The sequence below is a fragment of the Lepisma saccharinum genome, chromosome 17 (assembly GCF_977018435.1).
Source record: "Lepisma saccharinum chromosome 17, izLepSacc3.1, whole genome shotgun sequence".
Lineage (NCBI taxonomy): Eukaryota > Metazoa > Arthropoda > Insecta > Zygentoma > Lepismatidae > Lepisma > Lepisma saccharinum.
In genome coordinates this window covers 15,397,439-15,414,486 of record NC_139245.1, presented here as the reverse complement: position 1 = coordinate 15,414,486, position 17,048 = coordinate 15,397,439, and the positions used below count along the sequence as shown (strand labels likewise).

At 38.7% G+C, this 17,048-nt stretch overlaps 1 protein-coding gene across 1 annotated transcript in view; it reads left to right on the top strand.

Moving 5' to 3' along the window:
- LOC146001543 (uncharacterized) overlaps positions 1-17,048 on the top strand; it is a 184,387-nt gene that overhangs the window by 134,342 nt on the left and 32,997 nt on the right. The window contains exons 2-5 of the mRNA XM_083138993.1: positions 8,476-8,586; positions 8,863-9,061; positions 10,142-10,249; positions 10,909-11,064. Of these exons, the coding sequence (XP_082995119.1) occupies positions 8,502-8,586; positions 8,863-9,061; positions 10,142-10,249; positions 10,909-11,064 (548 nt within the window). The 5' untranslated portion in view covers positions 8,476-8,501. The remainder of the gene's footprint in view (positions 1-8,475; positions 8,587-8,862; positions 9,062-10,141; positions 10,250-10,908; positions 11,065-17,048) is intronic.

Here is a 17,048-nt window from a genome sequence, read left to right as displayed (position 1 = left end):
CAGATTTATCTCGTTCTCAGCCGCCTCGCTAAGTTTCGAAGGGCTTGTTGTCAATTTCGTCTCGATTTTTTTATATCGTCTCAGTACCATGTCTAATAAATGCAAACAATGAACATTGTTGCTAAGGATAGATTTTAGATTAGGTAGGTTTCTCCAAAAAGATGTACAAACTTTTAAAAAGCTGTTCAAAAAACAACAGTAATATTTTATTTGGTTCTTTGAGAGAACGAACTACCCAAAGAGACCGGCACGAACATTGCACAACTAGCATGAAGGCAGGCAAAGAATAACTTTGGCTTGAAAAGAATTCGAACACCAGATGTCTAGCATCGGAGCTTTGTAATTTGCACTTCGAAGCTGATTTTCCAAGTAACCTGGGACAATCGCAAAGCAGCTGGGTTGTTCATGCTTGAGTGAAAGGACGCTAGAACCGTTACCAAGCTTGCGACAGGCTTAATCAACGAACCCCCAGAAAGCTCCTTTTGATCTCCCAATCTCCTAGGACGCTTCGTGTTTAGCCGTGGATTGATTTTCCTAGTGGTTTTTGCCTCTTTGTCTGATGTAAGTATTGATTTCTCTAGCTTCCAAGTTGTGAGTTTTGCACAGCAACCCTTAACTTTGTTAAGTTGCTTTTCGCAAGAGAAGCTGTGGAAAGTGCAAGAAAAATTGGTAAAACTAGAAGCAAATATTTTTATATTTATTTTCCCTTAATAATGATGTGACAGAGATGATCTGTTCGTGCTGTGAATTGACATTGCCATTGCCATTCTTTTAACTTTTGTACACAAATTTTTGTTTTCAGTAATGTAAAGTTTACGTCTTGTGTAAACATAATTAGTGTGACGATGTAATAAATGTATATAAGTATTGTGTTTAGATATATTTATATTACTTTAATAAACATTTCATTTTATTTTAAATAATTTAAGTCGTGTATAGTTTCGGAGCTATATTATGCAACCATTGATTGGATTAAAAAAAAAGGTTGTGTTACTATTACGTAATATAAGCTCTGAAATGTAGCGCACGAATTACACACCTTATTATTATTATTATAAAAAATAGTTTAGTTTATTGTTTAAATTGAAATAATAAATCTCATAAATCATCTATATGCAGAATTATGCTTGAGGTGTCGCAAGGAATCTGGGAATATATCTGTAGATGTTGCGAGAGTGTACATAAATTACTGTTTTCAACTTTAATCTACTAACTTATTAATCACCCCTCGTAAATAGAGTTGTAGTAAATATATATAACAGGCAGTTAATGCTGAATTAGCTACAGCTATCTCGTCGTCCTCCTAACATTATGCTTTTGTAGCAAATTTGTTTGACCTAATTGCACAAGCAAGCCTCAAAAGCAAAATTTTTCACGTAGCAAGCACAGAGCAACAGGAACCGCCGCAGAATGCAGCATGAAAGGTCTCGGAATGCTTTACTTTGTTCAGTGACGTGACAGTCGTGTTCGAAAGAAATTACCTTGTTTCTCGTGCACCTGAACTCGCGATACGAAGTTTTGTTTTGTTGTGGGATGCTTCAAGGCCAACGAACTGGCAGGTGAACAGTGCAAGGGTTGGACTCGTGCCGCGTCCTTGGCAAAATACGCAGTTATCTTAAACGGTCAAACGTATAATGCCATTACAGGCGGAGCAGACCTGAATCTGTCTTTTTTTGCTTGCATTGCTTATTTGGATCTTTTTGCAATGTTTTGTAACCTTTTAAAAAATATACTACGAAACTGTCCAAGCATTTATGACTTTCGCAATAAACTTTCATGAAATTCTCACTTTACAAATGAACGAAGTAGGCTACAAGTGAAAAATGTACCGACCGATAGGTTCAACTTAAGATAAAGTGGCGGCGATTGGGTTCCAAAACTAGGGGGGCAAAGACAGTATATTTCCCTTTGTAGATAAGATTTAGCATAGTCGCCCCCCTAAAATGATATAGTACACTACTTCTGCCGTTAGTTTCTTCATTTGATAATTTTCATGTCGGTAAAACTAAGTTAACTGACTTTCTTGCATATCATGTAATGATTGCTAGATCACATATAGGCTACTACAATGATACTATACTAAACATTACTCTCTGCTCATAAAAATATTGTTATGGTTTGATGCATGAATGTCAAGGTGATTTGCACTAATATTACGAATTGGAACATTTGGTTACATTACACATGAAAATAAAAGATGTAGTGTATATTAAGGATAAGTCAATCGTCTAATATTTTAAGATTTCGATTATGACTTACCTTCGATTGTCCACTTAACTGCAATCTGCTTAATAAATAATCATCTAGTAGAACTTACCATATTATTATAATGGTCATTACCCTCAAAACAACACGTTTAATAGGGCCTCCCCCTTGGCGCAGTGGTAGCGTCATTGCCTTGTAATCAAGGGGTCCCGGGTTCGATACCCGGTGGAGGCACAAGTGGTTCGGATCCCACTTTAAACTGTAGGTACAGTCCCGATTAGCCTTACTGCGCATAAAGTGGACTTAAAACACCAAATCAAACCAAATCAAACACGTTTAATATAATTCTGCCACATTCACGTCAGTAATTCGATCTTTCTCTTCGATTATAGAATCGAATATAATATATTCTGACACGATTTTGCCACCAGATGGCATGTTTGATTCATTTTCATCGTCGCGATGCCCAGTAATATCCCACGTAAAAAAATAAAATATAAGGAGACAGGACTGTGAGCTTGCATACATACCTACCACCACTGACTGAAATACAGGCCAAAATAAATATTGCCAATGTTCCGTAAGTACTTCCAATGTAAACAGTCTTGAACTTTGACCTTCTTGTATGGTAGCAGTCACTGGAAATAACCCACACTCCTCTTTCGGAAGCACTATGTTATACACAGGCTATAATGCGTGGTCCCCTCGGCCCGTGTGTTTGTGGAAGGCAACTTTCCTTTCAAAAAGAGTATGTTCAATACATGAAAAGCCTACAAATAAAAAATAGCCATAATCCTCTTTCATTTACGGACTGATCCTACTTGCGAAATGCTTGGGCATGCCACCGTTTCTGACGTTCATGTGGTGGAAAAAGAATAGTGTGTTGAAAATAACTACGGTACGATGGGGAAATAATGGAAAGAAGACGACGACGCATTAAGATGTCGAGTCTAGAAACCTCTGGCATGTAGATTTCTGTGTGATAAGGTCTGCGATCGTTACGTATGCATCATATGCATGATGTTTCTTACGGGCGGACGTTTTATAGTATTGAAAATTTGGATGTGTTCGACTGTCCAGGAAGGGCATTTTCGGAGAGCCAAAGAAGAATGGCAGATAAGGCCTTGATTACCCAGTTAATTTTTATAGGTAAATAGTTTATGTATTCAACCAGAAGTATATCAACTGTATTTTGACACATTTAAACCGTTTCATTTCAACGAAATCGTCACAGAACCTTGCACTCCACACACAATTATATATTACCTCGAGTGAGGTTGAAAATACATACGTACAGTGGGATCCATGAGTATTGCCGTGCAAATTGTCCATCACCATGTTCGTGCACTTTATTTGACACAATAAGAGCTTCAAGAATTAAAAGAAAACTCAAAACAAGCTGCAGACAACTTCTGCACCATCATACATAAAAATCCATAACTTAAAAACACATAGGATGCAAGAGAAAAATTAATGAAAATAGTCATGGACAATTTGCACGGTAATACTCATGGATCCCACTACATTTTTCTATTTTTATTTTTATTTGATTTATTTTACTTCGCTTCTTGTGTCTCTTTTGGCTAATTTGCGAAGATGGGGATGAGTGATGATATGATGAAATTTATGAATAGACATCACAAACGTCCATGTCCAAGCCAGGATTCGAACCCGGGACCCCTGGCGTCGCAGCGCGATGTTCTAACCGCTCCGTCACGTGGGCCGACCCCACTGTACATTGTTTTATGCTCTATTTATTTGTTGTTTTCTTTCTCAAATGCACAAATTTGCTCCGTGGTGATTAATCCAATTGTGAAAATATCTAATGTTAAGATTTTTTTCATTATCAATGAACATTCATTCTATTTGACGAAGTTTTGAAAGAAGTGAATGACGTCTTTGAAAAGTAGGCAACTGCGAACATGAGAGTTTTTAAAACGTTGTTCAAATAAGCTGCACCCATATTCTTCGTTTCTTCGCTTGCAACAACACGTTAACCTTAGGAAGATGGAGGAGATTGACGTCACCTCGATTCAACATGGCAGACTGCGAATCTGCGGAAAAAAAAGACAAACAATATTTGTCGACCTTGACACTGGCCTTGCCAAGAAGAAAGAAAGTGTCTGCAGGCTAGACGGACTTGAAAAGGCTTGTTCCTCTCTTCAATCCCATAGGAGACACGCATGCACATTCGTTATTCGAACAGATTGATTTTTATCTGCTGCAAAGGAGGGGAAGTGCGCAGGAGGAAGGGAGCAGGAAAAATGACGCCGTTAACACGAAACGGGATGCTAACTTCTGCTGCTTATCTCAAAACATGCATAAGTCACATGCTTGCAACTTTGGCGTGTGCATCATTTCATTAATTATTTATTATATTTTAAACACGTTTAACAATGGCAAAGTTTTGAAACTGCGTCATGGGTTTATTTGCTGGTACCTCTCCGATTTTAGACTAATGTGAAGCTCCTACGTAGCCACATGGTTAGCGCTCTCGCTTTGTGCGAGCGGTCCCGGGTTCGATCCTCTGTGGAAGATTCAAACATTTTGGTGCTTACTCATCATGAAGCCCGTTGGGGAGCTACCCGAAGAAAAAAAAGAGCGACTCCGGTCTACAAACGGCGATGGGACTCGATGCGCTGTCCGCTAACGGAAAACATTGGCAAGACCCTCAAAAGGGCTGTTGATCCACTGAGTATTATTTTATTGTAACCATGAGGTACCGCGTTCGAACCAACAGCAAAATTCGATGATTTGCATTTAATAGTCCGATAGGCACAAAAGATACATTTGATATTTGTTTTTAAAGCTGAAATCTGAAAACAACCCCATTAGAAAATGAATGAAGATAGAAATTTTTAGATGTCTGCTCGATGACATATCGCGTTATGTGGTCGATTTTTTATTTGGTCTGGGCATGGATGTGCTGTGCTTGTTTATCCCTTCATCAATTATATCTATTCATCACACATCTTCATCGTCGCGATTAGCTACAAGTGGAAGAAAAGCGACACTAAATAGCAAAAAGACCGCCGCAACCGAATTGCGCACACTTTAGATCCAGGATTGCGGACAAATCTCACTGACCTGTTTTGCGCACAGATTTTGATCGAACGTTGCCACTTTGATAGTTTTAAAAGTCTGTGCGCAAAACTGTTTTTTCTTTAGACAAGAAGAGAGAGAGAAATTAAAAATAAAATAGTAAATCATACCAATTTACTCAAACTCAAAAGTTAGGTTAGGTTACGTTAATGACTGCAAAAACACGTGTAAGTCCACACACACAAACAAACACAACAAAAGTGAGAACGGCTTGAGAACATTTTACATCTGTCAACATCGCCTCATTTTTTTGTGCGCAATCCTGTACATTGTGACAGCTTGTCGACGGCTTATCAGATACCACTGATAAAACCGGAAAAGTGTGCGCAATCCGGCTGTAGCCAAAAAGACAAATACAGAAATTCTGAGTTGCATCTTTTAAAGAATAAGACCGACACTGTTGGCGTAAAAAAAGTTTCGTGTTCATCCCCACCACCCCTTTCCTCACGCGCCCACCCACTGGCATAGCTTTAGTTTTTTTTGGAAAAGTCGGAGGGGAGGTGAAAAGCCAGCAATAGTAGCCGAAAAGGGAAGCGTATCACGCACCTATATGCGTACTACATTTCTTGGGGCGTTAATGTTTTCGCAAGCAACATCTATTTTATATATTTCTTTCTATTTCGGAAAGTTTACGTCACTACCTGTTGGGCTAGTCGGAACAATGATGAGTAATGATTAACTAGTGAAGTGGATGATGACACATGACCAGGATTCGAACCTGGAACCTGCTCTCCTGGCTTACCACTTCACCATGGAGGGCAGGCGAATATAAGGAAATGGGAAACACAATTACATTTTCATGGATAATTTGTTTTAAGAGGCAGTTATATCCCTGTATGATATGCAACCAGCTTTATCTGGAAAGTAATTTGAGTTGCATGTCTGCAAGGATGCAAATACACTTTTGATGTATCTACAGCCACTCCTTACCCAGTGAGTGCCCAAGCGAAACATTCCTGTAATTTAACGTAACAGTTTTGATTTTGAAACCGAATTCATTTTTTAACTCTATTTTTTATAGCTAGTGATTACGAATTGCGTCATATGAAAACATACATTTTGGTGAGAACTATGATACAAGATAAACACACTCATTACAAGAAAAAAACCAGGCTCAGCGTCTGAGCGCGTTAAGTGTTGGACTTTCGATCTCGCCACAGAAGTTCGCAGATTCGAGTCCCGGCCAGAACATGGGTGTTTTTTATGAGTGTCCCTTGATCAATGTCATCTAATCATCACCCATCTCCGTCGTCGCGAGTGGCCACAAGTGGCAGGAAAGCGACGTTAAATAACATAAATACAAATTGCAGAAACAAGCAACATCTCTCCACGAAAATTTGGATTGTAAGTTATTCCAACAAGAAAATTATCAATATTCAATAATAATAATAATAATAATAATAATAATAATAGTGTAACGACCGCAGATTTTTAAGACAAGGGAAGAAAGTCATTTTTCAAAGCAGTATCTCCCTCCCCATAGCTTGGAATTATAAATTTGTTTCAAATCTCTTTCAGAGCAGTTCACTATAAGTGTACGGAAGGAAACAAAATTATCACTATAACGGATTACTTAGCAAATTCTTTTTTTTAATACATAAAACAATATATCGCCCGTGGTTTTCTACAGTTACCTTATGGGTGCTTTTATACTGCTGCTTATGTTGCTCTAACTGATGTTTAATTATGAAATAGCAAATAATTGCATAAAAATATTGTTGAAGTTGGTATTACATGTAAGGAAGATTTCAGACCGAAGCGACAGGATGGGTTCACACCGAAAGCGACAAGATGCACGATTGAGAAAACGCCTCAGTCCGAGCGACAGGTGCAGCTTCTCGTGTCACTTTGGTTCGAAAGATTGCATTGATTACTGAAGGTTGAGGGTTAGTTTCCAAGCTACACGTGTCGCTGGTGCTCACCCAGCCTCAAATCAATTGGTACCTGGGGGCGGGAGTAAAGACGGCCGGAGCGTGCTGCTGATTACACCACCTCCAAAACGGCCGAGATCTAGAATGTGTGGGGCCCTAACCCCCCCCCCCCCATTCCCTAAATGTCCCTTCATGGCACGGTGCTATATGCACGGGAAAGTTTACCTTACGTTCGTCGCCTTGTAATCAAGGTGTCCTGGGTTCGATACCTGGTGGAGGCACATAGCATGATGAACGAGAACCAGTGCTCAAAGTGGGGGATACCATACTTCTATAGTTATACCCAGAACCCGAGCAAACACACCCCCACTCAACAATTTCCACGTCATACGCTTGCAACAAACAATTCGTTTGAGTGAAGACAATGATGAATGACAAAAGGAAATGATTAAACACTGGGAATGGATACAGCTGAAACTAATTATAGTCTTAATTATTGATTTGCGGTACTTTTCTTGCAGCGAGAACTAAAACGGTAAAAGTGACATGGAAAACAGGGAAACGAGTGAATGCGAGCTGCAACAATGCAACTGTTAGTTTCTAACGCCACTCATTTGTACTGTTAGATTAATCGCGACAGCGAAGATGGAAGATAAACAAGGAAAATGGAATAATGTGTGACCTTGTTAACGGCGGTACTTCGTTATCATTCCCTTTTCACAATTCTAACGTCATGAATTGCTACACCTTTCTCTTCCTACTGAAATATATTCACAGATTCTTCTCAGGTCTGAATTTAGGGAGGAGGTGTTGCACCCCTTGTCTGCTGAAGGAACATCTACAAGGGGGGAAAATATCTTGTAGAGGGTCACAAAAATATAAAAAATAATATATTTGAAATATGATAAAAATAGAACTAAACATCTGTCATGACTTAGCCTAAACGTTAGAACTGAAATTATATATAGGGGTCCGTCACCATGCTGTTAGCCCTGGGCCTTCATATACATAAATCCAGGTAAATAATTTTTGTGGTAGAGGATTCACATTATTTGTGAATGTGGCTAACCGTTTATTTTCCGCAGATCTTATTGGTAATAATAAAAAAAAATGTTTCAAAAAATGATTGTTAAAATATAAAAATTGACTTCCTATAGATCACATGCATATAAAGACAAGGGATGTGTTTATAAGAGTCTAAAATCCACACTAGTGCATGTCACTGTTGTTTATAGCTTCTTTTTCTGTAGTTATATGAACCTTTATTGAAACTTTGTATTCTTTTCATTCCTAACAGGTAGCACTGGAGTGTGACACTCTAAAATGCTGCACCATGTGATCCTTTTGATGATGCTTCTACTTGTGTTCTCACAACAAGTTGCTGGAAAGTGTTTGAAAAATCTCACTGGTATGTAAATATATTCTATGTTAATTGATTGAGGATTTTGAATTTGGAAGCTCTCTCTTACTATGTAAAGTTATAAATACAGTAAAAGTGTTATCGTTTTCTGATAAATGCACAAGGCTCTTAGTATTACTAGTTTTAAAATTCAAAGTTTCTAATCCTAAATGCACACAAATTTTACAACAAATAATATACCTATATTCAAGTGCTGATAAATATAAACTCTGTACAAGCATGACATTGAATATTGTATTTCTACGTACCTATTTATTTCTTCAGAGGTTAGACCAAAGAGGTATTTCAACTATGGAGGAGAAACCAGGGCAATCCAGCTAGAGACATCGCAAAGGATCTCGCATCAAATCACTACGCATATATTTTCCATTCTACTTCAAGAACCAATGGGCTACCCAAATGTTTCTGTGAAAGTACGAGAGGACTATTTCAACATGTCTTTCTTTGAGAGGATATCAAACATGTAAGATCTCTATCAAAATTTTTCACTTAAACTTGTAACAATAAGTTTTGTATCATTAATAAATAAAAACAAAATTAGCATATATTAAAACCTGTCGTGCTTCAGAAAAGAAAATTATGGAGTAATATACTCGTAAGATTCACTATTCATCTTATTTTGATATGACTTACAGTAGCTGATACCATAATGAATCAATTCAAAGTAATTACTGATATCAGCCAATAATATCTCAGATAGTTTTAATGTTCACTGCAGCACACATCATGTCTGTCATTGTCGGCTGGGTGGTTGAGCAAATTTCCCAGGTTCGAATCCTGGCCTGGGCATGAGTGTTCTTTGTGACTGTCCCTTCATCAATTTCATCTACTCTCATGCAAGGTAACGAAATATAAGTACATATTAGATCATCAATGTTTTGATTGGTTTGCTGTAGCTCCCATCTATGCCTATCTTTATCCATTTTTTAAAATTTCTTGGTAACTCATATTGTTAGGGAGATCACACACTGAAGTGACAAGCGACAGGAGACAAGTCACTACATGGAGATTTCACAGCAAAGTGGCAAGTGGTGCTACACCTCAAACTGCATTTTCCCATTTCTAGTTTGGAAAGAATATTTCCTGGGCATAGGTGCCAAACAGATTGAGGCAATACAACACACAATCTAGGAAAATAATTACCCAGTCCGAGTGACACAAAAGTGACAAGCAACATGTGAAGAATGTAGCATCACTTTGATGGGAAAGGCTGCATTTGTTTCTTCTGGTTTATTTCAAGTGACATGTCGCTTGTACCTCAGTTTGTGAAATTCCCAAACTTTTTCAATTATTATTTATTCAATATATTCCTTTCCGAGATCCTATCTTATTTTTTTTGCCATGTTTTCAGAATTTTTACTGTTGATTTTAGATTTCCAATACTCCCTCATTTATAACTTTGTCAATCCATGATATTTTTATTCTTCTTTGACAACCCTTACATATTTAGTGCTTTGCATTTTCTTTACTCTGTCACTCAATAAACAGGTATTTTAGTCTCTAAAATAATTATTATGTGTATTATCTATGCCATTTCTTGTAGGACACCTAAGCCAGTGAACCTTGAAGTCTGGATATCACCTGATACAGATGTGAAACATTACACGTATGATGATATAGAAGAGTGTGGAAGTCTAGGTCCTGGTGGAAGGTGAGAAATACACACTTAATATATGCACAAAATATGATCAGATCTGTTTCCAACTTTATATTGCAATTCTTTAAACTTTAGTACTTAATGCTACAAAAGAGGGATTGGTTATGCATGAAGAAAACGGAAAGTTTATAAAAAATTGCTATTAGCTTAAAGGGTAAAAACATCTTTGATTGAATGTTCAAATTATAAAAGTAATTGAGAGCTTTTGCAAAATTATTACATTGGAATTACCTAGAAAGCAGTGAATTTCTTTGGTGAAAAATCTGTACAAAATGAATGATTAATAGAGCTGAGCCAATACTGATGCCGATGTAGTATCGGTATTGGAAAGTATCGGTTGGATTTTATATACCGATACCAACCAATACTTTTCCGGCATTTTGATTGTTAAAGGGGTCTGCAAAAATGCAATGCAACACTTAATTATCCTGGAAGTTATGCAAAATTCGAAGTTTCCATTGCTTTTGTACCAATATTATGTGAAAAACTGAACTTTGTGATTAAATAACAGCTATAGTTTATATTCTGCTTTAATTTTTTTTTAACATTTTAAAGCAAAACTTTGGTAAATTGACATTTACCGTGGAATACTCATCCACTGATATTTATCTTTTATTGTATTTTTAATGCTTTTTTTCTTGGGAACTTTTCAGGTTTGGGTGGTTTGTTCCAGAAATGCTAGTTAACAAAACATCCTTCACTCCTCATTGGCGAATGTTTTCAAATCCGGAAGATGCTAGTATTTTTGACTTCTCTGATAGTCTTATGGAAGATATTATGGAATATACAAAAGACAAAGTTACCAAAGAGTAAGTGAACTGTTGTTATTCATAATGAATTTGGTGTTAATGTATAGAATTCTTAGCTCTTTGTCCAATAAACTCTACAACAATGTATTCACTAAGGTGTGCTTGTGAGATGCAGGGCATTATTTTCACTATTGCAGATTTAGAGCAAAATGATTCTATGCAATTTCAGTGACAAATAAATTCATTTTTACACAATTCTTGTCTTGAAATGAGTAATTTTAACCCTGTATTATAAGATAGACTAGATACATTTCTTAATTCGGTAGAACCCATACTAATAGAACTGATGAATGAACTTGTTTTGGGTCTCCTTTGACTTCGATTCCACAGGGAGTGTAGCTTTTTCATGTGCTCATGTCATTAGTTCTTTGTCTATTTAACTTCAGTCAATATTTCTGCTTTGAAAATAAAATATTTTATTGGATTAGATATATAAATATTCTATTAGATGTACCCATGGATGCCCACAGCCTTCTGAATAAGGAAAAAATGGCTATTTATTTTTGTTCGTACCTCTTAGTTGCAAATATTTTCCATTTTCCTTTTCTTGTATCTACTTTATAACTTTGAATTTCCTTTCCTAATTTTAGGATCTTTTGCGTGTGCCTTCCTCCTTTCTTCTTGAGCATTTATTTTTCTGTTCCCTCCAGTTTTCTGTCTCTTTTTCTTCCTTATTCTATTTTTCTTTTTTCACTTGTTTATTTTTCTCCATCTCTAGCTGCTTTCTCTCATTCTCTATTGCTTCTTCAATAGCTCTCTCTCTCTCTCTCTCTCTCTCTATTAAAATGCTTCATTCTTCTGATGCCATGAACACATGACGTTAATATACTCCACTCAAGGATCAAGGACATGAGTTTTTGATTTTGATTCCCCTTGGAAAATTTTCTCTAGGTGCCCATGATTTCTTTACAACTCATCATTGCAGTCTACTCGAAATCAATACCCTAATGTAGTCTCCTCGATGATGTAGTGGTAATACAGTTGCTTTGTAATCAATGGATCCCAGATGCAAACCTTGGTTAAGGTACATTGCACAGAGCATATCTGAGCATAAAGTGGACCTAATACAAACTTTTAAATAACCTAATAATGAATCAGAATGTATTTTTGAAACGATTATACTATTGCTTGTGAAACAAAAAAAATATTACCTCTAACATAAATTGGATTTTCAATAATGCCAGTAATAGTATTCAAAAACTGGAATGTTAAGTCCTAAAACTAGAACAGCTGAAGACTAACATATAAACTTTGTAACGGTATATTTTGTGTTTTTAAGCTGATTCTCAGCAACATACACAATATACACAACCATACATTTTTGAATCCTTGTCCCGAGGTTCAAAACTTGCAGTACCTGAAGTTCTGTGGATGCTAGTTTAGGCAATAGACACGTACCTCTTCAAATTACAACTTAACGCCCATTTCCTTTTAGATATATATAGGTTTATTCATATTATATTTACAGAAGTTAATTCTTGGCCGTTATTCGCAAAATTACATTCCGGTTTACCCTGTCCCCCCTTCCCGAAGAGAGTGTGTAGACTCGCGTAGCCACTGGCTCCACGAGTAAAAAAAAATATAACCCTCAGTACCAAAAAAGGTGGCTGAAGGTATGTGTGTTGTGTACCCGGTTTCCCACATGAAATAAACTATTGAAATAATGTGAAAAGAGCAAGTGTGTGTATTAAAAGAAAGAAAGTTAAAGTATCCGCCTATTCATATTATCAAGAGAAGTCTTCGTTTCGCCCCATAGAGAAGAGACACCTCTTTACCTCGCCGTATCGCACCAAAACATCTGAGGCCGACTGCTGCCTTCCCTTCCTTTTATAGGCCCCGCTAATGACCTAAACCGTTACTGGAAACTTACCGCTCCCCAACGGCCAAGAACTCAAACGTACAGGACATAGACATACACAATTTATAACATAAAAAAGGATCCAGTAATGATCGCATCATTACATAGTCCCCCCTTCCTGAAGAGAGAGATATCAAAGTTCTGTAACCTACAAAAAAAAAATAATAATAATATACACAAAACACTTGTTCGCAGTTTCTGTTCACTTAACAGTTCACCCGAAATTCACAGTCAATGTTCACACGAAGCTTTCGGAAGTCCCACAGTTAATATATATCACTTGGTCCGACGCACAGCACATCACTTCACATACCTGGATGTCGTTCCTTCGTTGCTGAAGATCAGAACAGCTTCCTGCGGGCACTCACTGCAGTCTCTCCGTACTTCTGAAGCACTTCTATTTCTGTCCAAGGGATAGATTTTCCTGGAAATCCATCCAAGTCACCAAGGCTGCTGGTTCGACTCCCGGCAACGCCACTGCTCTGCGCTCCTGCCGAGATCGGAAGACACCGCTTCGACCGGCTTCCACATGAATGGGTCTAAATGGCTCTACATCCAGAGATGTCACTGCTATTCACTGGATTTTCTCACCACCGAACTGCGGCTTCTCGACGAAAATACGTGGTAAAAAAATACGCACTAACTTTGCGTTACTTTTGTTGACTGCGGAACGAAACGTTTGCAGGAGTAGTGTGTGAGGTATCAGAGAGAGAAAATAAATGAAAGATAAAAAATAAAGAAAAGATAGATAAATCCCTATATACAATATTTACAAAAATCCCCTTTTGAAATTAGATCAGAATCTGTTTCTCAGCTTGTAACGCATCTGGGGTACATCTTCATTCTCGTCTTCTGGAGAAGATACGTGCGCTCCCTTCGCTGAATTTTGCCCGGCTACTTTCTTCGCGAACTCAGGCGGCGAAGAATAAGGTTTTAACTGATCGCTGTTGGCTCTCAATATTCTTCCGTCCTCGTTGTGTTTTAGTTTGAAAGTATTTGCTGAAGTTTGCTCAACAATTGCGTGCGGTCCAGAGAACTTCCCCGAGAGTTTACTAGTTACTCCACGGGCCTTATCAGAGAGAGGATGTTCCTTAAGCCAAGCTTTTTCCCCCACCTTAAACGTGCACTTGCGGCGTTTCTTATCATATACTTTCTTCTGTGCATTATGCATGCGCTCTTGATTGTTGCAAGCTATCTTCTTGGCCTCTTCTATCCTGAATTTCGTTTCTTCCACGAATTCCAAGATGTCCTCCTGTCTGATTTCAGGTCCTTGAGGCAAAGCGTCCCTGGCCTTCTCGAAAGGACCCCTCACAGAACGTCCAAAATGCAAATATGCTGGACTGAATGTGGTCGTGTTGCAAACTTGGGAATTCAATGCAAACTGCACGTACGGTAACGATGACGCCCACTCGTTGTGCGACGAAATTAGTGTGGAAAGAGCACGTTTAGTTGCCTTTACGTAGCATTCTGCGAGATTGCCCTGCGGGCGATATGGAGAAATTCTGATCTGCTTGGAATCAAACATCTTCATCATCTGTTTCCACATTCTGGAATTGAAAATGCTTTGATTATCAGTGGAGATTCTCGGGTAGAATCCATGGATCGAGAATATATCCAGTAATTGTTCTAGCACAGATTTCGCAGTCACAACGCGAAGAGGGCGCAAGATAGTAAATCTGCTAAAACTATCAACGCATACTAGAACGTATTGGAAATTTCCCTTTTTCGAACGAACGACTGGTCCCAGAATGTCACAGTATAAGTTCTTGCCAACTTCTGTTTCCTTATTACTTGCCATGAAGCCTTGCTTCTTAGTAGTGTCCCCTTTAAATACACAGCATGGTTGGCACGACTTACAGTATTGAATAACGTCTTTTGTTAGGCCTAACCACGTGTATTGTTCTCTGACCTTTGCTAAAGTTTTTAATCTTCCAGGATGAGAAGCGAATGCACTATCATGCAAGGACATAAGAATTTGCGCACGTAGAGAAAGAGGTGCCCATATTTTGCCAGTTCCTTTCTCTTTGTACTTTTCTGCAGGCAAATTTCTCCTAAGGATTCCATCATCGTCGAAATACGAAGATTTGGCCAGTGTCTTCAACTTTTCCTTGTACATCTTCGTCCCTTCCACCTCCTCGTTCCTAACAGTCTTCGCTAAGTCTGCAAGAAAATTATCTTTCATTTGCTCTGAAATGATTGAAGTGGTGTCCAGAAGCCTGCTCGGATCCAGCGGTTCGTGTTCTTCATTCCCCTCGGCCACGGAGAAAGGCAACAATGAAAAGCCCTGCATCTTTTCACTTTTAGAGAGACGAACCTTGGGTAGTTTGATCCCTCGAAGCAAATTTTCTCGTCGTTTCTTCTTTATTTGCTTCGCGCTTTGTATAGTGCACAAAGCACTGAGGTCAGCAACTGGTTTCTGTGCAATATCTGACGAATCGATCACAACTCCGTCTTCCATCTCGAATTTTACGTAGCCTTCATCATTTTCATCTTCCAGGGGGAATGTTTCCTGCGCTGCGGGTAACCCGTCGTACTCAGACGGATGGGTGTTGCATACTTCATTTCTCGATAGAAAGTCTACCAGGTTTAGCTCTCCTTTCACGTATTTGATGAGCAGAGGGTAGCGCGAGAGACGAGCTGTCCACCTTGACATCTTTGCGCTCTTGTTTTCAGTACTGAATATCGTGGTCAGAGCACTGTGGTCAGTGAAAACTTCCACTGCCGGAGCGTGGCAGATGTACTTGTCGAAAGTCTCGACTGCAAGGAGCAAAGCGAGGAATTCTTTGTGCGTTGTGCTGTAGTTCTTCTGGGCTTGTGAGAACTTTTTACTTCCAAAGGATACAACATGCAGTTTCCCCCCTTGGTCCCTCTGTCCTAGTAAGAAACCGGCGCAGTTATCGCTCGCGTCGCTGTAGATGACGAACGGCTCATTCAGTACGGGAATGTACAAAGAAACGTTATTCTTTACAGCTTCCTTCAGTTTGGTCAGGCACTCTTCGTGAACATCCGTCCACCGAAAGCGAATTCCCTTACGTAACATGTCAGTGAGAGGACTCGTCAACTCTGACATGTGGCTAATGTGACCTTTCAGAAATCCGAAGAATCCTAAAATGCTCTGGAGTTGCTTCACATTCTTCGGAGCCCTTATCTGGTCCAAATACTCAATCTTGGATGGGTGGCACATCACTTGCTTGTGAGATATTCTGAAACCCAGGTAATCCACTTCCGAAGTAAAAAGTTGGGACTTCGATGGTGAAAGTGTTAAGTTCGCCTTGTGTATTCTCTCCAAAACTTCTTTCAGCGCGAGCAACAATTCTCCCTCCGTTTCTCCATAAACCAAAATGTCATCGTAAAATGCAATGCATGAGACACCCTGCAGCTCTCCAAGGACAATATTCATCAGTTTCGCCAGTGTGTTAGGAATCATGCTCAATCCATAGGGACATCTCAAATAGCGAAAGATTCCTCGTGAAGTGTTGAATGCCGTGTATTGGCGTGAGTTTTCTTCCAATAAAAGCTGGCCAAAAGCGTTTACCAAATCTAATTTACAGAAATATCTAGCCTTGCCTAATTTACTCAAAGATTCAAACATATCCGGGACTTCATTCCTAGATTTCTTTGTTACTGCGTTTGTCTTTCGAGGATCCAGGATCACCTTGTATTTATCCCCTTTCCTGATTAACAACGGTGAATTAATGTAATTAGATTTGCAGGGCTCAATGAAACCCCCAGCTAACAGCTCATCTATACAGTTATCCATTATTTCTTGCTTTTCTGGAGTCAAAATACGAAGCTTAGAATAGAATGGTGTCCTATCGGTTAGTTCTATTTTGTGCTGTAAGATGTGTGTAACGCCAGGTTTTTCAGAAAAGACGTTACTGTAGATGTTTAAAATATCTGCTAATTTCTTCTTTACTTCTGGTGAACATTCTGCACGCTCAATCAATTCTGCTATTTCGGGACGTCTTTGGCAATATCCCATCGTCGCGGTTGTTGCATCAGATGTTTCACTTTTTCCCATCGTCGCGGTTACCGTCGCGGTTGCCCCAGCTCCAGCCTCCACAGTCGACGTTATCCCCTGCAGAATCGGAAGACTCATCCCCGCTTCCCTCTTCTCCGCAGAAAA